This window comes from Tuber melanosporum, assembly GCF_000151645.1.
Source record: "Tuber melanosporum whole genome shotgun sequence assembly, scaffold_58, strain Mel28".
NCBI lineage: Eukaryota > Fungi > Ascomycota > Pezizomycetes > Pezizales > Tuberaceae > Tuber > Tuber melanosporum.
In genome coordinates, this window is record NW_003299104.1 from 325,809 (window position 1) to 337,995 (window position 12,187).

Consider the following 12,187-nt stretch of genomic DNA (forward strand, 5'->3'; position numbering starts at 1 on the left):
GATGTATTGCCATCAGCTGAGGCAGTACATTGTGCGGAGGGAAGTGGTACTGAGGGAGGGGGGGCGATGCCACTAGCATGGGATATCGCGAAGGTGGAGATGGCGGTAATCATGATGGGTGTGAGGAAGGCAAGATGCATGGGAAAAAGGGAGATCGCGATGATATCAGACTCGAGGGGGGTAATCCAGGCACTGAGGGGGATGGAGTGGAAAGGTAAAACAGTGGGGATATGGGGAATACTGGCAAGGCGAGGGAAAGGTATAAGGAGGATAGACTTCTTATAGATACCTGGACATGCGGGGATATGCCCCAACGAGGTGGTGGATAGAGTGGCAAAAGAGGTGACAGGGGGGAGAGTGATACAAGAGCTGTGGGAGGGGATAGAGTTTCGAATGGGGGAGGGGACATTGATTAAAAGGATGAGGACGGAGGAATGGAGGATGTGGCACAAAGAGGTGGGCCATGAATATTACGAAAGGGAATCGGGAGGGAAGAAACATCTCAGGGGGTCGACAAGGTTGGATGAATATGTGCTCATGAGATTGAGGCAAGGGAGATTGGAGAGTGAACACAGAAATTGCAAGGGAAAAGAGGAGAGATTCCATACAGTGGAATGCGATAGGTACAAAGAGAGGAGACTGGAGAGGTGGACCCTGTACAAGGATGAACAAATTGGGAGGTGGAAGGAATGGTGGGTGAGGAATGAATACCTCGGGATGGAGATACTGTTGAGTCTCCAGGAGGAGATGGGGACAAGGGTGAAATACGGAAACGTGTTTGACCACATGTTGATGGTGGAAAAGAATGGGATAAGTGCATTGATTCCGTTGGGGAATGGGAAATGCTGAGATTGCAACAAATCCCACACAGGGAGATGCATGTTGGAAACAGGGTTGGACAGGGGAAGGTTTTTCTTTGTGGATAAAGAGAAAGCGAGGTGTGATGTCTGCTCAGGGGAGTTTAATGGGAGGAGCAATAAGAGACCGGATGGGTCTGGGCTGAGGGAACACCTGGGGAGACAGAAGGAATGTGGAGAAAGGATGGCGGAGGATTACTGGTGGAGAATGTGGGAGGTATGGAATTGGATGGAGGAGGGTAAATGCCATCAAATTGCTTTGAGGTGAATGGAGATTTGTTGGACAAAGGGTGCGGGAAACAGTGGGTCCAGACCCTGCGTGTATTGTGGGAAGTTGTTTATGAGCTCTGGGACCTGGAGGAAACATTGGAGGGGGGTGAGGGAGTGTAGATTGAAAATGGTGGATGATGTATGGAGGAAGATTGGGTTGGAGGGGAGAGGGAAGAGATACTGCGGCAGGTCCATAGTATGATGGTGTTGTTTTGTTTTGATTTGTTTGTTTTGATTGTTTTATTTGTTTTGGTTGTTTGGTTGTTTGGTTTTTGAGTTGGGTTGGCTTACCTCATAGAACATAATGCCTTGGGATAGAGAGCCTATTGGAATGCTTCCCTCTAGATAGAGAATTTATAAATTATCCACAAGATCGCCAAGCCGCCAGATTCCCCGGCGGTGGACTTATCGAGATTTAAATTTAAGGTTCCGGTACTCGTACGAGTATTGTAAAACAATGCCGAAAGGGGGCAAGTCAAATTGCAGCGGCCCATTTTAAGGTTTATTTGCCAAGACCTTCACCTCTGCTCTGCTTACTCCTTTTTCTTTCTGTAACCCCTGTTGCTGTGAGGTTGGCTTGTTCGCCAATGCTTGTGGCAGGCAAGTTCCTTGGAACCGTGGACGTGTTTTTTTGTGTATGGGCGCTCAGGTACAGTACTCGTATACGCAAAAAGATTTTATTTTTTGCTGCTACTTATTTTGGGAATTCCAGGGTACTGTACTGTACATTTGTGAAACATCGTATAATATTTTCGGTTCGGATGTTTAGTGTTTATGTTACTTTCTGGATTACGGATTTATCGCAAGGTCATTTGGCTTAACTATCTCCCCACTAGGGGACTTCGATGGCCCCGCACCCGTGATAATGACGTAATTTTTTTTCTCCCTCCCCGGTTTCGAGTAGGGTACGCATTTGGTGGTATCATACAATACCGTAATAGGAGATTTGCGTTTAGTTTGTGTATCCCTGTGTAATCGTGGGGTTCGGGCTTGGCGGTGGTCGGAGTCGGTCAAATTCGGGTAGCAAGCCTGGAAGTGGGCTTGAGGTTCAGAGGGTGAATGTGTCAAAGGTTGCGGATAGATGATTGAAGGTTATGGTTGATTCTGAAAGCTTCTGGAGTCTGGTGAATGCCTAAGAGTGTGACGGGTCGTTCTACAACTTTTGTGATTTACGGAGAGGGTCCTCCGGGCGTGTCTCTCATTTGTTATCACGGGGGTTCATGGAGGAATAGAGACACGTGTGGAGGAGACATAGAGATAGGTGTGATGACCTGTACAAGAATCAGGATTCATTGAGTAATTATATTTTATTTACACCCTTTCCTTTACCGATGACTTGGTTTGAAGCGGGACGACGGCGAAGAAGTGTGGGAGAAGAAGAGAACAAAGTTGTTGACCGCACCTTCCCTATAGCACCTATACAGTACCTGAGTCCCAAGTTGGTCCTCCCGTCCTATGATACCGCTGCACCATCTATCTTCCCGCCTGCCGCACCCGCATTTAGAGGGTAATAGACTTGATAGAACGTTACCGGTATAGGAGCCAAAGGAAAAACCATACTTGCGGTTGATCAGTTGGGCAGTCTGGGAACTGATAACCTGGAAGGGAAAGAAAGCTGAATTTCTGGAGTTCCAGTAGCCGGGCGTTAGAAGGTTGGTGCTGGATCCATTACTAGATATTGAATTTTGGAAGGATTTGAAACGAGTGATAGTTCTGGATGGTGGTGACAATAAGAGCTCCTTGGTTTCTCCCGAAACCTTCCAGAACAGTGCTGTGGCTCGCAAAGTTGTCTTCACGATTTTCTGGGCTCGGGCCCATGTCCCAATAGAGGCAGCAATGATCCTGCCTCCTGCCGGAAAACACCCGGCAAGGTACAAAATTAAGTGAGGAAATTTTGCTGGGTTGGTTGGGAAACCTGGGTTGAAGCTCCCGTGAACTCTACCCAGCCCAATGAAGCCCAGAGCCATTGGAAGGCCTGCTCCTGCTTCTATTGTTCCAATAATAGAGCCCTCTTTTCCATGAGGAATCGGTGATAAATATTCCTGTGGGTGGTGTGTAGAGGTCAAAAGTAACAAAATAATGCTCTAAAGGTGGAGTGAATTGTCGCCCGGTTTCTCCAGAGCTTGGGACGTGTGAGCAGGGTGGCCGAAAAGACTCTAGATGTGTCCAACGCAAAGACGCTAGTGTACGAGTATACGAGTATGCTCACCCGGCAGTTTGTCATCCACTATAGGTTAACTTGAATTAGGTATCGCCTCTTACAAGGGTCGCAGGCAAGCATATGAGGGTGGGTATTGGAACGGGGGTGGGTATATGGATATTGTAGAATAAATAACTGGAAGCTTGACAGATTTTGGAACTGATCCGCGATTGAGAGTACATATAAATACATATTGGGACAAACGGAGAATAGAAGCAAAGAGAACTGGAGAAGACAAAAAGAAAAGAAAAGGTGAAGTTAGGCTGGTTTAACCTATTTAGTATGATGTCATGTAGGAAAATGGACTTCGGGATCGGAATGAGCTCCTTTATAATGTAAAATTATTAATTTCTCAGAACCGGATAAAACAAAAACAATTTTTTGAACCCTTAGAATATTGCTCCTGTGAAACCTGGCAGCACAGAGCAGGGAGATATACTATAAGAGCTCTGGAAACGCGGGAAATCAAGCTAAGTATCAAAAGTGTTGGTCCTGGTGTATGAGTGAAGCCTCAAATAGCGAGCTCTGGGAGAACACCTGCACAGATGAGGTGGCGACTGGTTGCCTTGTTGATAGACTTCTGAAGAGGGTCTAATTCGAGGTCAAGGGTATCCTCTTGCTACCAAACCAGATTCTTGAACTCATTGCGGAGCCCACCTCCCAGTATCAAGCCCAGTCTCCGTATCTGATGGCTCTTTGGTGGAGGAATTGGTTTCTACATCACCGTATTAGTAGAGACGAACGCCTACTCAGGAGGGTCATAACAGTCACCTTTCTCCCACAATCCGTCTTTGCCTGGCCATCGGTAAAGTGATGAATCTCAACAAAACCCTTCTGGATTTGTGTCTCGCCCTCATAGAGTGGGTCGTGCTTAATGACAATCACCTTACCAATTGCTCCTTCAGAGCCCTTGAGTAGAAGTTCTACATTAGCTTTCAAGTCCTATACGGTTTAGCATAGCCAAGCTTAAGCACGATTGTCGGCAGAAAACTGCCCCTAGGAGCTATATGGATGTCAGGAGCTTTAGTTCTGCGTGGGAGTGTTAGCCATCTGTGCAGAACATCGCATTAAAAAAGATCAGGACATACATGTCTTGATATTGACCAGTGAGTCCGCTCATTCGCCTCCGGCAAGCGGTTCGAGATCTTCTTTCCAAAATGCTCTCGAGCCAATCCAGTGAATCCAGGCATCCAGTCTGTCCGTCCTCAGGCGCAGACAGGACGGACCGTAATGTACGAGAGGATGCCCGGAACGGGCACCTTGGCGTCCGGACGAGCCAGGTTCCTGTGGGTGACGGCAGGGCCCTATAGGTAATGGCCTGGCGCGGCAGATGACCACCGGAAGATGGCATTTGAACTAAGACTGCAGGGCCCGGGCATTAACCCATAGAATAGCCATCTTATGAAAGGCGGACGCAATGTCCTGACTTCCTTGCCCACACTGCCCGGGACTCCCCGGACTACAGCCTGCCAAGGCCTTGTACGGTGCCTGGGATGGTTTGGGATACTGGCCCTGTTGAAACATACTATGGCTGGGCCTAGTGTTTCGGCGACCTCATCGGCGACCTTCGGTGTTTAGGAAACATGTATCGGTTTGACCTTGAGTAGTACAGACACAGATTGTTTAGGGGTGAAATATATAGGAGCAGATACTCGATATCTACACTGGATTCACGTTAGTAGTGTTTGATGATTAGGGGGTGTAGCTGATTTCTTTCCTCTTGTGATGTTTCGAGTATTTTTCTCTTTCACCGGCATGTGTGTTTTCGCCGAATTACTCTCTATAAAAGACCATGCACTTTGCCTTTCTTTTTCGCTCATTATTCTCATACTCATATGCGTTTCTCTGTTCTCTAAGACTCTCTCTATTCGCTCTTTTGTCAGTCTCATTGTTGCACCTGAATAGAAGTGAATATACCGGTAACACGACCTTTGGCCTAAACACTTCACACACCCAACCAATCCAATTCCATCGCCCAACTTAACACTGTTGCATGCATTTGTGTGACCTTTTTTATGGTTAATTTCTCAATTTTAGGGCGGTAGGTGTATCTAGGAGTAGTTTGTTAATATCAGATTGTGGATAATTCTCAGGCTTTGGATACATACGCTAAGTGTCTTATGCGCTTTTTCTAATTTAGGGAAAGATGAATATCTAAAAACTAGATATTCGTCTTCTTAGAGTAGTTTAGAGAGCTCGTCTAGTGCAGTGATCCCCAGCGGCTAGTCCGGACCGTGGTCTGGACCACGGGTCGGCAGTCCGGTCGGTCCGGCCTTGGTTTTGAAACGCTTGGGTCAGTCCGGTCGAAATTCTCAGTGGCCGCCAAAGCTCGGCGGCGCCTAGACAAACCGCTAGGCCGAGTCTTGGCGCAACACAGGTCGAAGCCGCTAGATGCCCAGGTAAAGCCGCCCGGTACCCAGGTATCATAATCTGAAGATATCTATTGACGGCCTGCGGGATTTCTATTTTAAATCACTCGGAATAGGATAATAGTAGCAACATGTCCCCGGCACTTTATCTCGCTTGAGACAAATCTATGTCATCCATCGATCAATCACCATGATACCCAAATGTACTGTCCAACCGCAGAACACTCTGTACTCGTACCATTCACACAACTTTCTAACTAGCTTGGGTCAATATGTATAAACCGAGTGACTTTGCGAAAAATTAATCCTGTTGAATAATAAAATATTTTTAGTAATGAAAAACAAATGATCTCTTGAAACATCGGCCTGCAGGTGACCCAGGCCGGCCCGGCTCTGGTTTGGAAAAGCCGCTTTCCAACAGTCCGGCCGTACTCGACACCGGACGGACTGGCCACTTGGGATCACTGGTCCAGTGCCATGGAGGATCGTGAGGATTGAGCAAGTATGCTATATGAGAATAAAAAGAGAGGATCGAACGGAGAGCTGGGGGAGGAGTTGAAAACACAACATCAGATTTCGTTTGTACAAGGACGAAGGGGGGGAGGAGCACCGTGAGGTGATCTGGTGACGTACACACTATTTGGTCAAACGTTTAGTCAGGTTTCACGCTAACATATGGGGTCGGTTAACGGATAGCGGGGCTCAATGAGCGATACGAGTACTCACCTTTTGGATACAGTGGGAGGGCATCTGGATGGCTGTCCTTTTCGTGCTGTGGCCAATCCGGAGCGCTAGGTCCGCAATTTCATCTCGAGAGCCTCTTTTTTTCTCTTTCTGGGAGAATGTAATGCTTGATGGGGGATATTTGGGGGGAGAAGGGGAGGTGAACAATCCAATCGTCCACGATTGTGATTCTATTGGATTTTGCGCAAAGAGATGGATGTGAAGAGACAAGAGGATGTTCGTTGATTTATCGTGTTCCTCCTTCATGACATTTTTCTTCCTCTTGAAGATATCCTTTTCCCTCTTCGCAAATAATTAAACTTTAGCAGGACTACCGACACGCAGTGTCCACGAGTCTCCACGAAATCGGCCATCGTTCCATACGCATGCCCATAGTATCCTAAGATTGTCTAGGCAAATTGCAATTTTTCCTCGGTCTGATCGTTCAACCCTCTTATTTTGTGACTTGTCCTAACAAATGTCTGTTATTCAGCATACTGGAGCCTTAAGACAATTACCGATCAAGGTAACTGATCATAAAATTTCGTCAAGAGCAGCGTCGAAAACCACTGAACAGGAATATGTCCAGATTGATATTACAAGAAAGCAAGCCGGTCTGCTAGCCGCCTAACAGACACGGCACACTTAGAAAGTGCCACCAGGGCACCTCGTGACATAGAGCTGGGGGTCAGTCAAACACCAGAAGTTCCAATAAAATCAAAAGCAAAATCCTGTGCTGAATCTTATCTATGATACCAGTTAGGGAGCCACTTGAGGAGGGGAGGATGGGAGGCTTTAGCGGGGGAGCGAAAGCACTTAATGAGCGGTATCATAACGGATGACTGGATTTATGCGAGGTCATGTGTGGTGGTTCGAAATAGATCAAGCGATAATCTGTGGACCTAATTCACGGGGTTGGTGGATTAGGGGAATTGGAACTTGAAGTACTTGTATCATACTGTGGAAAACGAGTGATGGTTAATGAGTATGGGGTGTGGTTCACTAGAGGTGCGTTTTAATCAGTGCCGATAACGTGATTGGCATGGCCCTTCCAGGTTCTATCAGGGAATTGGGTAAAATTGGGAGAGTCGACTAAGCACTAAGGCCCTGTTTGGCGACGACCGTTCCGTTTTGCGACTTTTTCCCACAAAAATGGTGGTCCTTCAGTTTTGAAATTGTCACTTTGTATGTATGGAGAAACGGAACGGTCGTTGCCAACAGGGCCTAAGAGAATCGAGAACTGGCAAAGGTGCGGATCCCTTTTCCACCGACGATAGGGGGCTGCACGATGCTGCGCATTATGAATCACTCGGCAGAAGTCTTTCGGAATGGCAGGTGGTGCAATCGCACAAACACGGCATGATGAGCCTATCCATTAAAGTAAATCCTCATACTACATACAAGGCCGTGATTTAAGAGACAAGAAACACCAAACCGAGGGAAATGAGTGGAGATCACAAAACGCCATACGTATATTATGCATCAAACCAGATTCTCCAAAAACCCAAGCTGGTCACAGCCCATTAAGTTAATCCTCTAAAGGATCCAATGTTTACCTCTGATTGGAGCTAGTGGAGGGCTGATGGTTTGGGAGAACTTCCAATTCTGTTCCTTCCTGTGCGACCCTAGTCCTAGCTACTTCACTATTCCTTATTTCTCCACGAATCAATCTCTCTGCCAATGGATTCAATAATTTCTTGCCAATAAGGCGGTTCAATGGTCTTGCGCCGTATCGAGTGTCATATCCCTTCTCACTGAGCCAATCCTTTGCTTTGGCATCTACGTCGAGTTTAATCCGACGATCGTCAAGCTTTTCCTGCAATTCCCTCAATCGAATATCAACAATATCTCGAATAGCATCCTTCGAGAGTCTCTGGAAAATTATAAATTCGTCGATCCTGTTGAGGAATTCTGGTGGGTAGGAATGCTGTACAATATCTATGACCTGTTGCTTGATAGCTGGCGATATTGCGACGTCTGAGGATGGGTCATTGATAAGGATGTCTTGACCGATGTTGGACGTGAGAACTATGATTGTGGAACGGAAATCGACCTTCCGACCATGAGCATCTGTTAGGAAGCCTTCATCAAGGACCTGAAGGAGCAACGAGGAGAGGTCTTTATGGGCCTGATAGACTAGTTAATACTCGGTCTCACTCCTAGGTAATATCAAACAAACCTTTTCAAATTCATCGAATAAGAGAACCGCATACGGTTTCCTTCTGACGGCCTCTGTTAACTGTCCCGCATCTTCGTAACCGACATAGCCAGCTGGGCTTCCAATCAGCCGACTGATAGTGTGTTTTTCCTGAAACTCGCTCATATCGAATCGAATAACTGCATTCTCGCTTGCGAATAAGGTCGTAGCCAATGCTTTGCATAATTCTGTCTTTCCAACACCCGTGGGTCCTAGAAACATGAAACTGGCAGTGGGGCGGTGATCGTTGGCTAATCCGGCACGCTGGAGCCTGACGGCATCAGCAACTGACTTGAGAGCATCGTCTTGCCCACGAACTGACTGCCGAAGAGTATCCTCAAGATGAACCAGTTTCTCAACTTCCCCAGACATAAGTTTAGTGGTGGGAATGCCCGTGGCTTTAGAAACAACCTGAGCAATATCGTCTGGGCCCACCGAATCATGGAGAAGTGCACCTTTACTCACTTCCCCATCCTTGGGGAGTTTGGCCTCCAGTTCGGGAATCTTCGCGTATTGCAACATAGATGCTTTCTCGAAATTACCTTCTCTTCGACAAATCTCAAGCTCAACCCTCGCTTGCTCTAACTCCTCCTTCGTAGTTTTGATCTTCTGGAGGTTGGCCTTCTCTTCCTCCCAAACGCTCGTGAGCTCCTCGACCTTTGCTTGTTTTTCTTTTAAAACGGCTTCGAGCCTCTCCTTTCGTTCCTTTGAGACCACATCATCCTCCTTGCGAAGCGACTCGAGCTCAATTCTCAGCGTCAAAATTGCACGATCCAGTTCCTGAATTTCGTCAGGACGTGACTCCTGCTGAAGCCTTAATGCCGAAGCAGCCTCATCGACTAGATCGATGGCTTTGTCAGGTAGGAAACGATCGGTAATGTAGCGGTTCGACAGTATAGCTGCAGAGACAAGGGCGTTATCGGTAATCCGGACACCGTGATGTACTTCATACCTATCTTTGATCCTATTGGCAGGTGGTAAGTGATGAAATCACGAAAAGAAAATAAGTCATCACTTACCCTCGAAGTATACTGATGGTATCCTGAACACTGGGTTCGTCAACCAGGATGGGCTGAAATCTCCGAGCTAAAGCCACATCCTTCTCGATTTGGCGATATTCATTTAAAGTAGTAGCTCCACAACACTGAAGCTCTCCACGGCTCAACTGAGGCTTGAGAAGGTTGGATGCATCGACCGAACCCTCCGTCTTTCCCAGGCCAAGTAGTGTGTGAAGTTCGTCAATGAAAAGGATAACCTTCCCTTGAGCTCCAGAAACTTCTTTCAAGACGCCCTACAATAATCCGATGACTTGGTTATTTTGGTGGTGTCTATTGGAAATAAAAGAACGAACCTTAAATCTTTCTTCGAAATCACCTCTGTACTTAGCCCCTGCAATCAGCTGTCCCAAATCTAAGCTTACAACTCTCTTATCCTTCATACTTTCTGGCACTTCGCCACTGACAATCCGCTGTGCAAGACCTTCTAGAATTGCTGTCTTTCCAGTTCCTGCCGAGCCAATGAGGACGGGGTTGTTTTTCGTCCGCCTTGACAATACCTGGATGGTCCTGCGGATCTCTTCGTTACGACCAATTACAGGGTCTAGCTTCCCATCTCTAGCACGGGCGGTCAAATCTGTGCCAAATTTTCCCAATGCAGATTCCTCTTCCCCTGCGACACGAGTCAGACGTAAAGAAAAATACCCAGATCAAGGTTTGGTTACCACTGCCCCCGAGATCCATACTATGTGTTCCACCCGGAGGAAATGGACCTTGAGGCCCGCCGCCACCCCTAGCAGTAGCATATCCTCTTATTGTAGAAACGGGAGAGCCTCTAAGAAAACTATTTAACCCGATTAGTGGAGGTAAATTTATTCGATTGACCGAACGTATTCGCAGGTTTGCGGTATTGGCTGCGGGCCGGAATGCCCGAGTAATTGCTATTGATCTTGAGAGCATTTTTGGGCACGTTAGTGTTGTTGCAGAGTGATGTGAGATCTTATTCGTGGTTAGGAGGGAAGCAGGAAAGAATGTAGATTTTTATGGAATCTTCTTGAGGCTCCGAGGGGAGTGACGTATAATCCTTGCACCGGACTGAAACCCTTAAAGGCAGTGCTAAGAACCTAAAGGGTTAGTGGATGCCGGAGCAAGGCTGAAATGTGGCTAGTGCTGTTCTCGGATAGGGCTGGTCCTGGTTACCCGGTCTCGGGAATTCTTGTATGATATGTCACTGTTTCGCTTGAGCCCTGGGCAAAGGCTTTCACCACTCCCTCATGCCCACGCTCGACAGCCCATACAAGAGGTGTTATCCACACGGTCCTTTTGGTTGATATCACAACTTTCCATCTCTGCCAGATCAGCTACAATCCCATCGATCCCGGAGACGGATGCGCGGTGTAGACCGCAGGACCGGGAGGGTTTATTGAGATAAATAGAGTAAAAATAATAACGGTTTCTGAGCTTCCAAGAGGATTTTTACTGGATATGTAGTTATTGTGGTCACCAAATAATTTCAGCGCAAGCGATTTCGCCAAATCTGAAAGCTACCTATTTGCGTGGATGCCTTAAAATACACAGGAATATTCGAGAAATGGTGTGCCCGGAAGATTAGGAGAGAGACTATCGTAGTCGGAGGAGCCTTGACCTGCAGTGAATTCGGATAACTTTAGCAGGTTTCTGCCGTTGCCGAGTGAGCAGTATCAAAAAGATCGGGATGAACCCCGAGGTATCCCCCGAAGGGTGAAATGAATTAACCGGACAGCGGAAGCCTCCTTATCCACGACAACAAGTCCTTGACAATAGGTTACTATTATTTGTATTGAAGGAACATTCTCGGTATTGAGATTCAGCCACCCGATTTACACTGCTAGGGTGTCACACAATTCGCTGGCTTTCAAAGAACGCTCCGCGTGAGAGATCCACATCAAAGCGGCCATACCAAGCCTCGCTTTCTCCCCATCCTGCGCTGGCATCCGACTGATCGTTGCGCCACAAGTGTCCCCCAATCTCAACCCATCGGTCATTGTGTTGAGTTTTTGTCGCCTGCGAAGGATTGTGGTTTCTTGCAGTACCGTGTCAATATTCAGCAAGACTAGCACGAATCTAGATATGTAGCTTTTTGTGGATAACTTGAGATAACTTCCTGGTGTCCTTTCTTGTATATACAGGTACATTTCAGAAACATCTTGCGGGGTTTTCTTTATGATGTCCACCTTTAGACCACTGTCTATGGTATCCAGGTTTGCGTCCTCGCTTAGCCTGGCAAGAATATATTTGATAATATCATCCCTCCCCCAGCAAGATGCTTCTCGATTTCGGATCGGATGTGAGGCCTTCCCCTTACGAATATTCGAGTTCCGGGTGACTTTTGGTTTAGAGACTTAAGACGGCGACTGTTCCTTTTGGGTCGCGAAGTCGAAGTAGAAGTAGGCAACGGTAGAATTTTGTCCTCTGGCCTGATTACACAACCTGTCTATCACCAATGACCTAACATCGCAGTTCGTCAGCCCTCGCTCTTTTCCGCCGTCCCTTTTTCGTCCTTATTACCTAATATATACCTTGCCTACATATTCTAC

The 12,187-nt window shown here is 47.1% G+C and overlaps 1 protein-coding gene; it reads right to left on the reverse strand.

Annotated features, from left to right (window-relative positions):
* Positions 1 to 7,755: 7,755 nt before the first annotated feature.
* On the reverse strand, positions 7,756 to 10,613 carry GSTUM_00009533001 (uncharacterized protein). XM_002840770.2 has 7 exons: positions 10,337 to 10,613; positions 9,968 to 10,284; positions 9,636 to 9,907; positions 9,414 to 9,580; positions 9,187 to 9,242; positions 8,599 to 9,027; positions 7,756 to 8,547 (listed from the first exon to the last, which is right to left on the reverse strand). The coding sequence occupies exons 1-7, from the start codon at positions 10,569 to 10,571 to the stop codon at positions 7,972 to 7,974; spliced, it is 2,052 nt and encodes a 683-aa protein (XP_002840816.1). The 5' UTR covers positions 10,572 to 10,613; the 3' UTR covers positions 7,756 to 7,971.
* Between the last annotated feature and the right edge of the window lie 1,574 nt (positions 10,614 to 12,187).

Excerpts from the sequence above, each read along its gene's own strand:
- GSTUM_00009533001 (XM_002840770.2), bottom strand. The coding sequence starts at position 10,571 with ATGCTCTCAAGATCAATAGCAATTACTCGGGCATTCCGGCCCGCAGCC. Across the intron at positions 10,285-10,336 it reads TATGGATCTCGGGGGCAGTG|GGGAAGAGGAATCTGCATTG; the intron begins GTAACCAAACCT and ends CTCGTGTCGCAG. Across the intron at positions 8,548-8,598 it reads TATTCGATGAATTTGAAAAG|GCCCATAAAGACCTCTCCTC; the intron begins GTTTGTTTGATA and ends CTAGTCTATCAG.